Source organism: Callorhinus ursinus, unplaced genomic scaffold (genome assembly GCF_003265705.2).
Source record: "Callorhinus ursinus isolate GAN/ISIS: 27379988/994484 unplaced genomic scaffold, GSC_fseal_2.0 scaffold31, whole genome shotgun sequence".
Taxonomy (NCBI): Eukaryota; Metazoa; Chordata; class Mammalia; order Carnivora; family Otariidae; genus Callorhinus; species Callorhinus ursinus.
This window is the reverse complement of record NW_027397093.1, coordinates 12203598-12216094: the sequence shown is the minus strand read 5'-3', so window position 1 is coordinate 12216094 and position 12497 is coordinate 12203598. Positions and strand designations below refer to the sequence as shown.

Here is a 12497-nt window from a genome sequence, read left to right as displayed (position 1 = left end):
CATTGATATTATGGTTGTGAAACAGTGTTAACAATCAAAACAAATATTGGTGTCTAGGTCAAAATGGAATTCCAGGAGCATAAAATAATAGAAGATGGTGGCAGCATAAGGAGAAAACACAGGCAAAAAAGGACCATGAGAATATGACTTTAAGGACATTTCCACTTGAAAAAAATTATGCACTTTAGTGTTTCAAGTTAGCATAAGGAGCTGTCTACCTTTAGTTTAAATACATAGCTCAGCAAAAATTAGCTAACTATAATACCTACTAAGATGTTAAAGTGCATGACTATTTGCAGAATTATAATCCTTGAACACCACTAAAAGAATAGAGAGCACAGAATAGAGAAACCTTTGTGTAAATGGCTAAATGACTTTCAGCAAGTGTGCCAAGACTACACAACGGGGAAAGGACACTCTTCAACAAATGATGCTGGGGGGCGCCTGGGTGGCTCAGTTGTTAAACGTCTGCCTTCGGCTCAGGTCATGATCTCAAGGTCCTGGGATCGAGCCCCGCATCGGGCTCCCTGCTCCGCAGGAAGGCTGCTTCTCCCTCTCCCACTCCCCTTGCTTGTGTTCCTTCTCTCGCTGTGTCTCTCTCTCTGTCAAATAAATAAATAAAATCTTTAAAAAAAATGTGAATTGTGTAAGATTGTTGAATCACAGACCTGTGCCTCTGAAACAAATAATACATTATATGTTAAGAAAAAAGAAGATAGTAGGAAGGGAAAAATGAAGGGGGGAAGTCAGAGGGGGAGATGAACCATGAGAGACTATGGACTCTGAGAAACACACCGAGGGTTCTAGAGGGGAGGGGGGCGGGGGGATGGGTTAAGCCTGGTGATGGGTATTAAAGAGGGCACGTTCTGCATGGAGCACTGGGTTTTATGCACAAACAATGAATCATGGAACACTACATCAAAAACAATGATGTAATGTATGGTGATTAACATAACATAATAATAAAAAAAATAAGAATAAAATAAAATGATGCTGGGAAAACTAGGTACCCAGATGCAAAAGAATGAATTTGGAACCTTACCTTGCACCATATATAGAAATTAACTCAAAGCAGATTAAAGACCTAAATGTAAGACCTAAGACTATACAACCCCTAGAATAAAACAGGGGAAAAGCTTCAGGACATTGGATTTGGCAATGATTTATTGGATATGACACTAAAAGCATAGGTAACGGGCAAAAATAAACAAATGGGACTATATCAAACTTAAAAATTTCTGAGCATCAAAAGAAACAGTCAATGCACTGAAAAGGCAACCTCTGGAATGGAGGAGAATATTTGTAAATCACATATCTGATAAGGGGTTAATATCCAGGATATAAAGGGAACTTCTGCAACTCAACAACAAAATAACCCAATTAAAAAATGAATAAAGGACTAGAATACACAATTCTCCAAAGATACATATATGGTCAACAAGCATATTATGAAAAGATGCTCAACATCACTAATCATAAGAAAAATGCAAATCAAAACCACAATGAGATATCACCTCACATCCATCAGGATGGCTACTATCAACAGAACAGAAAATAACAAGTATTGGCAAAGATGCAGAGAAATTGGAACCTTTGCGCACTTTTAGTGGAAATGTAATATGATGCGGCCACTGTGAAAAACAGTATGGGAGTTGCTTAAAAAATTAAAAATAGAATTATTATGTGATCCCGCAATCCTACTGCCAGCTATATATATCAAAAAAAAAAGCAGGATTTGAAAGAGATATTTGCATAACCATGTTCCCTGCATCATTATTCACAATAGACAGGATATCGGGAAACAACCCAAATGTCTATCAACAGATGAATGGCTAAAGAAAATGTGATATGTATGTGCAATAAAATAGTATGTAGCTGTAAAAGGAAGGAAATCCTGTTACATGCCACCATATGGATGAACCTCAAAGACATTATGCTAAGTGAAATAAGCCAATCACAAAAGGACAATCACAGTATGATTCCACTCACATCACGTATCCAGAGTAGTCAAAATCATAGAAAGTAGAAAGGTGATTGCCAGGAGCAGGGGAGGGGATTAGTATTTAATGGGTATTAAGAGTTTCAGTTTTTCAAGATAAAAAAGTTCTTGAAGGGTGCCTGGGTGGCTCAGTGGGTTAAGCATCTGCCTTCGGCTCTGGTCATGATCCTGGGGTCCTGGGATCGAGTCCCGCCACTGGCTCCCTGCTTGGCAGAGAACTTGCTTCTCCCTCTCCCTCTGCTGCTCCCCCTGCTTGTGCTCTCTCTGTCAGATAAGTAAATAAAATCTTTAAAAAAAAAGTTCTTGAAATCTGTTACACAATAATAATGTGAATATACTTATCACTACTGAACTGTACAGTTTAAAATGGTTATGATGGAAAATTTAATGTTATATTTTTTACCACAATTTACAAAAATCATTAAGGTAGTATGGTATGGCTGCTGTTTGTCCTAAGCCTACCTCCTTTGTATCACTCATTATAAAGTATAGCCTTTGTTTTCATTTTATTTGATTTCTTTTTTACAACTATCCTAAATGCAAGGGCCAGTTAAGCTCATTACAAATCAGATTTCTTTTTAGACATATAGAGTTTTCTGAAGCTCTCCAAAGCCATGGAGGTATTTCAGTTCTACTGGCAAGTTCATCCAGTCTTATTTCCTTTCCAGTATATGGTTATGTTTTCTTCCTTTTGGCATCATGAAATCACACCTTCATGTAAATTTCCTCTAGTTCAGTCCTTTCTAGAGGTCCACTGGATAATAAGGTTGGCCTGAAATGGAGTTAAGAGTGGCTAATTGTACTTTTCAGATCCTAGTCAGGAAGGAGCTCTTGGCCACTTGTTCCTCTCAACCACCTTTGAGGGTCTTGCAGTGATTACCTCCATGAAGGCTTAGACCTGGGTGGACTGGCTCCAAATTAAACTCTTGGTTTAAAACACCTAGCAAAGTCATTTTATCCTCCATGCATGTGGGAGAAGAATAAAGTGCCATGATGTTTTTCCTCTCACAAGAAAACATCTCAAATTAAATATTACTACCAGAGCAATACATGATTAGGCAAAACCACTGTTATTTTTTTACTAAGCAAAATATGTTCAATCCCACGTTGGATGTAGGGATTACTTTAAAAAAAAAATCTTCGGGGCCTGGCTGGCTCAGTTGGTAGAGCATGTGACTCTTGATCGCAGGGGCAGGGGGAGGGTTGTGATTTCAAGCCCCACGTTGGGTGTAGAGTTTACTTAAAAACAAAACCAAGGGGCGCCTGGGTGGCTCAGTTGGTTAAGCATCCAACTCTTGGTTTCAGGTCAGGTCATGATCTCAGGGTCCCGAGATCGAGTCCCACATCAGCTCCATGCTCACTGCAGAGTCTGCTTGTCCCTTTCCCTCTGCTACTCCCTCTGCTCACGCTCTCTGTCTCTAAAACAAAATCTTTCAATTTTTTAAAAAATTCCATTAGTTACTTTAAAGAAATGATTGGTTAATAATACAAATGGAATGACACAACAGTGTAATAACATATGGAATACTGGGTATCCAGCATTTGACATGGGTGTGACAGCTTTTAATTTGTTATGGTAAAAACAAAAACAAATTAACATCACTATTTTATAAAAGACATAATAACATTAAAAAAAGCATTAAGTACATAATCTCAAAATAAGGACAATTCTTTTCAAGAAAGGAGATTTGGCAGTCTTCCTGGGCATTGTTCTTATTTTCCTCCTTTTGGTGTAGATCAGTAAAAATGTTGTCATGAATTGTCATATATCTGTTGGCTAGATTTGGGAATCACTGTTTAGAATTTCAGAACAGAGACTTAAACATTAAGTCTCAAATTTGAGACTTTTATAAACAGTAATACCAGCTGATTTAGAGGTGTTGGTTCTCCAAATTGTTTCTCATCTCTTACTGTCTCTCCATCCCCAAATACAGAGTGCCTCCTGCTATGGTCCAGACTCCCATCAGCTCATCTGCTCTTGTTTTATCTTTTGTACTAGCCTCCTAACCACATTATCTTTTTTCTTTTTAAGATTTATTTATTTATTTGAGAGAGAGTGAGAGAGTGCATGCGTGTGCGTGCAGAAGTCAGGGAAGGGGCAGAGGGAGAGAATATTCAAGCAGACTCCCCACTGAGCGCAGAGCTCAACATGGGGCTCAATCTCACTACCCATGAGACCATGACCTGAGCCGAAACCAAGAGTCAGATGTACATTGTCTTTTTCACCACCACAGCAATCTTCTTCTTTTTCTTTTTTAGAGAGAGAGAAAGAGAGAGCAAGCGAGGGAGCAGGGGTTGGGAGTGAGGGGAGGGACAGAGAGAGAGGGAGAGAGAAAATCTTACGCAGGCTCCTCACCGAGCGTGGAGCCGGATGCAGGAGATCTCATGACCCTGAGGTCATGATCTGAGCCAAAATCAAGAGTCAGACACTTAACCAACTAGGCCACACAGGGACCCCACTACAGCAATCTTCTAAAGCAAGGATATTGTCATTCCCCTTCTTAAAAACTTTACTTTTGGGTGCCTGGGTGGCTCAGTCATTAGGTGTCTGCCTTCGGCTCAGGTCATGGTCCCAGGGTCCTGGGATCGAGCCCCGCATTGGGCTCCCTGCTCGGTGGGAAGACTGCTTCTCCCTCTCCCACACCCTTGCTTGTGCTCCTGCTCTCATTAACTCTCTCTGTCAAATAAATAAATAAAATCTTTTTTAAAAAAACCTTACTTTTTATTGCTAACAATTAGCCCAATACACAAATTTCTGCAGTCTAGCTACATACCTTTCCAACCACTTCCTATGAACTGTGCACTTTATTTAATGGCTTACATAAGTTTATTGGTTTTATTTTTATTTTTTAAAAGGTTTTATTTATTTATTTGAGAGAGAGTGAGACAGAGAGAGCAAGCAGGAGCAGGGGGAAAGGCAGAGGGAGAGGGAGAAGCAGACTCCACACTGATCAGGGAGCCTGATGTGGGACTCAATCCCAGGACCCAGGATCACAACATGAGCCAAAGGAAGACACTTAACTGAGCCACCCAGGCACCCCTAGTTTATTTCTGTTTTAGAAGAAGTCTGGAGGAATAGTATCTAAAGATAGCATGGTGGTGGCATGGTGTTTTCAGGGTCTTAGACTCTTTTCATCTTTTTGCTACACCATGCTAAATCAGGATGTTTTTCTGTAAGTCTTCTTCATGGTCCAAGATGGCTGGTAAGAGTTCCAAACACTTCTCAGGTAGCAGAAAGGAGAGGCAGAAGGGCAAAAGGGCACTCCCTACAGCCAAGCCACTTCTCTTTAAACAACCTTCCTAGCATCCCACAAAACAAGTCTGGTCATATCTCATTAGTGACATTTGACTATAAGGTAATGGAAAATGCAGTCTTTGAGATGAATGTATTGCTCTCCTGAATTAAGTTGGTATGATTTACTAGGAAAGAAGGGGAGAATGGATATTGGGGGGCATCTAGCCCTCTCTGCCACATATGTATATAGTTTTATAAAACTACATATTTGTAATCTTTTTATACTTACCATTTTATTGTGGGCATCTTCCATTTTCTCCCACATTAATTTAATGATCTCATAGTGTTCCATTGCATGAATATACCATTATTTAAACAACCAATCCCCAACTGTGTATTTTGGAACAGTTGGGCTAGTTTTCATATTTGGCAATTGTAAACAATTCTATAATATAATTTTTTTAAAAGATTTTATTTATTTATTTGACACACAGAGAGAGATAGCGAGAGAGAGAGAGGGAAAGAGCACAAGCAGGGGAAGCAGCAGGCAGAGGGAGAAGCAGGCTTCCTGCATGAGCAGGGAGCCTGATGTGGGGCTCGATCCCAGGACCCTGGGATCATGACCTGAGCTGAAGGCAGTGGTTTAACCAACTGAGCCACCCAGGTGCCCCTCTATAATATAATTTTTATAGCTAAATCTTGTAGGTCATATACTTGAAGGAAATCCCTACAAAGAAAATCACTGAATGAATGAATCAACAGGTATATTTATTTTAAAGCTTCTAATTCATATTTCTAAAATGTCTTCTAATAAGATTTTCCCACTAGCCTTGCTGAAAAGTGCCACAGATTTATTCTTTTTTTTTCCATTAAAAAATACCTAAGATACAAAAAAGTGTGAGGAATAATACAAAATATACATTGGTTAAATCTAATATTTGGTTGGGCGCCTGGGTGGCTCAGATGGTTAAGCGTCTGCCTTCGGCTCAGGTCATGATCCCAGGGTCCTGGGATCGAGTCCTGCATCGGGCTCCCTGCTCCTTGGGAGTCTGCTTCTCCCTCTGCTTCTCTCTCTCTCTCTCTCCCTCTGTCTCTCATGAACAAATAAATAAAATCTAAAATAAATAAATTAATTAATCTAATATTTGGTTAAACAGAGCCATTTTAAAAAATTATTGCTCAGATTTGACTGGCTTTCTCCAAAGTTAATCCTGCCCTTAAGGAATATGCATTTGCCTATGATGGAGTTACTGAAATAAGCATATAACCTCCTGAGGTACCTGAAAGTTGTAATTCTTAACAAATATTCTTAATTTTTTCATTAACTTTTAATTGAGGGAGAGTTGAATACAAAATATTAGTTTCAGGTGTACAACATAGTGATTTGATAATTACATACATTACAAAAGGCTCACCACGGTAAGTGTAGTTACTATCTGCCACCAAAGTTATTTCAGTATTATTGACTCCATTCCCTGTGCCATACTTCTCAACCTCATGACTGACTTATTGCATAATTGGCAATCTGTACCTCTTAATACCTTTTACCTATTTTGACCAGTCCCATTCCCTTGAGCAACCACCAGTTTGTCCTCTGTATTTATGTCTGTTTCTGTTTTGTTTGTTCATTTGTCTTGGTTTTTAGATTCCAAATTTAAGTGAAATCATATGGTATTTGTCTTTTCCTGTCTGACTTATTTCACTTAGCATTATACCCTCTAGATCCACCCATGTTGTAGCAAATGGCAAGTTTCAGTCTTTTTATGGCTGAGTAATATTCCATTGTGTATATATACTACATCTTCTTTATCCGTTCATCTATCTGTGGATACTTAGGTTGCTTCATATCTTGGCTATTGTAAATAATGCCGTAGTAAACATAGGAGTGCAACTTACTTAACTTTTCAAATTAATGTTTTCATTTTCTTCAGGTAAATAGTGGTGGAATTACTGGGTCATGTAGTATTTCGATTTTTTGAGGAATCTCTGTACTGTTTTCCACAGTGGCTGCATTCCCACCAACAGTGCATGGGGGTTCCCTTTTCTCCACCTCCTTGCCAACACTATTTTTTTTTTAAGGTTTTATTTATTTGTCAGAGAGAGAAAGAGCACAAGCAGGGGGAGCAGCAGGCAGAGGGAGAGGGAGAAGCAGGCTCCCCGCCGAGCAGAGAGCCAGATGCGGGACTCGATCCCAGGACCCCGGGATCATGACCGGAGCCGAAGGCAGCCGCTTACCCGACGGAGCCACCCAGGAGCCCCCAACACTAGTTATTTCTTGTCTTTTTGATACTAGCTATTCTGACTGGTTATTAGATTTTTTTAAACTTATCTTATAGCTTTAGCTTTTGCATCTGAAAAGATAGCAAGCAGTATTTAATATTGCATAATACACCTAGGGAGAGTAGGTTTATGATTAGTGTTTATTCTTCCTGTTGTGAGAAATACTAGATATTAAGGCTTAGAGTAGTTCAGAAAGGTGTCAGCAAGACAATGGATTTTGAGCTGAAACTTGTATGACTGAGTTGCTCTAAGAACTGTTGATGTTGTACATAATTAATATTTGCTTTTTCTTCTCCCAGATTTGGCATTAGGGGAAAGAAGTTACATTTTTCATCTTCTTATGCTCATAAAGCATCTTCCATTGCCAAATCCCCTAGCTTGTATTCTATGGAAAGAGAAGAGGAAGACTGTGTAATCTTTTCTGAAGGAATAATAGAGGAATACTTAGCATTCGACCACACTGACGTGTGAGTATTGTATCTTTCAAGCTTTTTACTCCCCTCCTATTTTGTTTATTAATATCAATATATTTTAGAACTATACTTTAGAAAAAGTATATTGATTTTCCTAAATCAATATACTTTAGAAAAAACATACTGCCAATATTACCTTTTAATTAGATTTATGTCACTTGGTAATTTATATCCTATTACTTCTCAGGTATCCAGAGTTCATATGCTTAGTTGATACAAATTCCTATTGCTTCCACGTACCAGAATTCCTTCTGCACTGAGTGTGGAGCCCTACATGGGTCTCAGTCCCACAACCTTGAGATCATGACCTGATCTGAAACTAAGAGTTGGATGCTGAACGGACTGAGCCACCCAGGCGCCCCAAGAAAATGGATTTATTATTATTTTTAAAGATTTTATTTATTTATTTATTTGAGAGAATGAGATAGAGAGTGTGCACAAGAGAGCACGAGCGGGGAGGAGGGGCAGAGGGAGAGGCAAGAGGTAGGCTCCTCACTGAGCAGAGAGTCTGATGAGGGGCTCGATCCCAGGACCCTGGGATCATGACCTGAGCTGAAGGCAGACACTTAACTGACTGAGCCACCCAGGTGCCCCAAGAAAATGGATTTTAAGTAAAGGAAATAAAATTCAATCTCATTCACAATTAATGATGCAAACTAAAATTATAATGAGATACTATTTTATCTGTCAGACTGGCAGAGAAAAAAAAAGAAGTTTGATAATTCCTTGAATGGGAAAAGCATGTATTTCCAACACTGGAGATTTTACCTCTTTAGAGGAAAGTGGGCAGTATCTTTCCAATTGGAATGCATATACCCTTTTACTCAATAATTCTGTTTATAGGAATTTATCCTACAGATATAATAGCCATGTAACCAAAGAACTATGTACAAGGATATTAAATGCAGTACTGACTATAAAAACAAAAGGTTGGTTGGTCAGTAACTGGCCAGTTAGATATACTATGGTATATCCAATGGAATACTTTGCAGCTATTTAAGAGGCATATTGATCTGTATTAATATGGATCAAGGGCCAGTGACATTGTTAAGTAAAAGACTAAGGTGTAGCACAGTGTATAATGTAACTATTTCTCTAGACCAAAGTATAATGTTGGCTTCTGGGAATGGTAACTGCGGGACAGAGATATAAACTTATTTTTCACTACGTATATACATTTCCTTTTGTATAATTTGAATTTTTTTCATCATATGAAAGTGTTATCTCCTATAAAAAGAAACATAAATTTAAATACAATTAATACTAATCAGCCTTCTCCCCCACTTAATGCCAGGCCAGCTCTTCCTGGGGAAAGGAGAAGAGGAGAAAGACTTTAGTTGCCCTGTATAAATATCTGAGCATCCTTCTTTCCTGCTTACAGCTTCCCACTTAATTCTTGAGACCTCTGCTACCCTAGGGATAATTTTCACTGTAGAGGCTTTAAAATATTTCTTCGTACCTCAAGTGTTCCAGAATTTGCTTTGTCTTACTTTATGTCTTACTTACTTTGTCTATCATAGTAAGTACACCTGTCAGCTAGAGTTTTGCCCACCAAATACTGGGGCTATTGGTACTCCCTGACAGAGAAGAGAAGACTTGGCTAACTGAGAGTTTCTGGCCTACAGACAGATACATGGTCTCCAGAAGAGCCTCAGAGTAGCTTCTTGTGCTGTTGGGCTCCCCTCCTTTCCCTTTCCAGCCAATTACCAAACGTTTATTTGGATTAGTAAAAGTATACTATTTCCCTAATGATTCATTGCTTCAAGTATTTATGTGGCACAGTTATATGCCCATTATTAGTTACGTTAATATTAACCTAAATGGTATCCAATTACAACAAAAAGATTATTTCTGTATGCTTGTCATAGCTTATTGCACAATTGACAATGTTCATCTGTTTAAAGCTAAAAAATATACAATGAGTCTCAGTCTTCTTTTCTTGTTGGATTATTTTTTTCTTTTTTGGCAGAGTAGTGGGGTGAGGTGGGAGTAAAAAGGGAAATTCAGTCTCCTCTGTTAAGAACTCCCTTAGGTCACAAGGCAGCTTAGCACATCTGCTAACATACATATGTTGAGCCAGTGGTGGGGAAGGGCAAACAACTCACACTCCTTAAGAAGCACAAAGGACAGTGGTGAACACTCAGTAAAGAATAATCATGAAGTCTTATTTGCTTCTGTTACAGGGAAGAGGGGTTTCAAGGAAAGAAATTACAAGCAGCTCCAGAGAAACAGAAATTAGGGTACCCTCCCATTGCTCCATTTTACTGCATGAAAGAGGATGTCCTTGCTCACGTGTTTGACGATGTGTGGAGCAAGGTTCTGAGCTGTATGGAGCAGCTGACACGTAGTCACTGGGAGGGATTGGCTTCTGGTAAGGATCTTTGTGAAAACAATATAAAAAAATAATTGTTTATGATTTCCAAAGCCTAACTAACTAGTTTATCAGATTATATGCTTCATTAGTGTAAAAGATGCGTATTTGTATTTCCCACAGACACTAACAGATTTTGAGAAAATTTTGAGAATGTGTGGATGAGTAACAAGGCCCAATCTATGATGACTAGACTGTGTTTTCTTTGAATATAATTTTTTGTGAGAAAAAACATGTGCAAGTGGCAAATACATTTTCAAAACTGCTTTACTTAAGAATAACTGATATACAATAAACCATTCATGTTTAAAGTGTACAGTTTGGTAAATTCACCTATGTATACCAACATGAAACCACAAAACAGTCAATATAATGAACATATCCATCACCCCCAAAAGTTCATGACCTTTGTAATCCTTCCCTTCTGCCCATGCCTGATCCACCATCTCCAAGTGACAACAAATGTGCTTTCTGTCACTATAGTTTAATTTTTATTTTTTAGAGTTTCGTATAAATGGAATCATGGTATTTACTTTTTGTCATCTTCCTTCATTCAGCATGATAATTTTGAGATTCATCCATGTAATTGTGTGTCAGCAGTTTATTCCTAGCAAGTATTCCATTGTTTCATAATTTGTTTATCCATTTACCTTTTCATGGATATTTGGATTGTTTTCAGTTTGGCACTATTACATGTAAAGCTGGTCTGCACATTACTGTATTAAAAGTTTTTTGGGGCGCCTGGGTGGCTCAGTTGGTTAAGCGTCTGCCTTTGGTTCAGGTCATGATCCCGGGGTCCTGGGATCGAGCTCTGCATTGGGCCCCCTGCTCAATGGGAAGCCTGCTTCTCCCTCTCCCACTCCCCCTGCTTGTGTTCCCTCTCTCACTGTGTCTCTCTCTCTCTGTCAAATAAATAAATAAAATCTAAAAGAAAAATTTTTTTAAAGAATTTTTTGAACATACATTTCCTTTTCTCTTAGGTAAATTTCTAGGAGTGGAATTGTCTGATTATATGGTTAAATGTATACTTAGCTTTTTAAGAATTGTTTTGGTTTTGTTACACAAAAAAATTTATCACAAACTTAGCAGTTTCAAACAACACACAGTTGTTATCTTACAGATTTGTGGGTCAGAAGTCCCAAGTATGGCTTAGCTAGTCCTCTACTTAGGATCTCACAAAGTTGCAATAAGGTGTTGGCCACAGCTAGGTTCTCATGTAGAGGTTCAACTAGGAAAGGATCCACTTCCCCTTTTGTGTGTTCTTAGAAGCATCTAGTTTCTTGTAGCTGTAGGAGTCACAGTAGCTTTCCTCTTCAAAGCCAGCAAGAAAGACTGAGAGCTAGTCAGCTAGCAAAACAGAAGCTTATATAACATAACACATTCATGGGAGTGACATCTCATCATTTTTACCATCATCTGTTGGTCTGAAGCAAGTCACACTCAAAGGGAGCAGATTCCACAAAGGTATGAACACCAAGAGGTAAGAATCACAGAGGGACCACCTTAGAGTTTATCCATTACAATCCTCCCACTGGCCCTCAATGACTCATGTGCTCCCACATGCAAAATATATTCAATTCCCAAGGCTTCCAAGAAATTCATCTTATTATAGCATTGGCTCTGAAGTCCAAAATACTATCATCTAAATCAGGCCCTGGATGTACTACATTAAGTAAAGTTACTGGGGCACAATTCCTTTCCATCTATAGACCTGTGAAACTAAAGGCTATATACACAGGTATATAAACATCTAACTATATAATCCAGCCATTCCACTCCTAGAGAAAAGTTACCTTACCCGAACACACCCAACATACAATAGTGGACCAGGGAAAGGATCACAGACATTCCAGATAAGGGGTGTATGTGCAGAAAAGGAAGGTAAAAAAAGGTTCACAGCAATTCTGAAGTCCAGTTGGGAAAATACTGGGAGTTCCAACCCCAGAAATAATCCTCTCAGCTCTCCGGTCCAACCTCTGGGCTCTTGGTTTTTGTTGTTGTTGTTTGTTTGTTTGTTTTAAGATTTTACCTATTTATTTGAGAGAGAGAGCACGCATGCAAGAGAGCATGAGAGCGGGGTGAGGGCAGAGGGAAAAGCAGACTCCCCACCAAGCAGGGAGCCTGACGTGTGACTCGATC

The 12497-nt window shown here is 38.9% G+C and overlaps 2 protein-coding genes across 6 annotated transcripts in view; one reads left to right on the top strand and one right to left on the bottom strand.

Annotated features, from left to right (window-relative positions):
* The window catches only part of DNAJC9 (DnaJ heat shock protein family (Hsp40) member C9), an 81089-nt gene that overhangs the window by 29789 nt on the left and 38803 nt on the right, over positions 1-12497 (bottom strand). Inside the window, exon 5 of one of the 2 annotated variants that reach the window (XM_073878844.1) lies at positions 1061-2259. The exons of the other annotated variant lie outside the window; for it this stretch is intronic. Within the exon in view, the coding sequence (XP_073734945.1) occupies positions 2128-2259 (132 nt within the window). The 3' untranslated portion in view covers positions 1061-2127. Of the gene's footprint in view, positions 1-1060; positions 2260-12497 lie in introns of those variants that run through there. 2 annotated transcript variants of the gene reach the window in all.
* Positions 1-12497, top strand: part of FAM149B1 (family with sequence similarity 149 member B1) — a 77250-nt gene that overhangs the window by 31529 nt on the left and 33224 nt on the right. For all 4 annotated transcript variants that reach the window (XM_073878836.1, XM_025850577.2, XM_073878834.1 and 1 more), the window contains exons 6-7: positions 7814-7981; positions 10171-10358. In XM_073878836.1, the coding sequence (XP_073734937.1) occupies positions 7814-7981; positions 10171-10358 (356 nt within the window). The remainder of the gene's footprint in view (positions 1-7813; positions 7982-10170; positions 10359-12497) is intronic.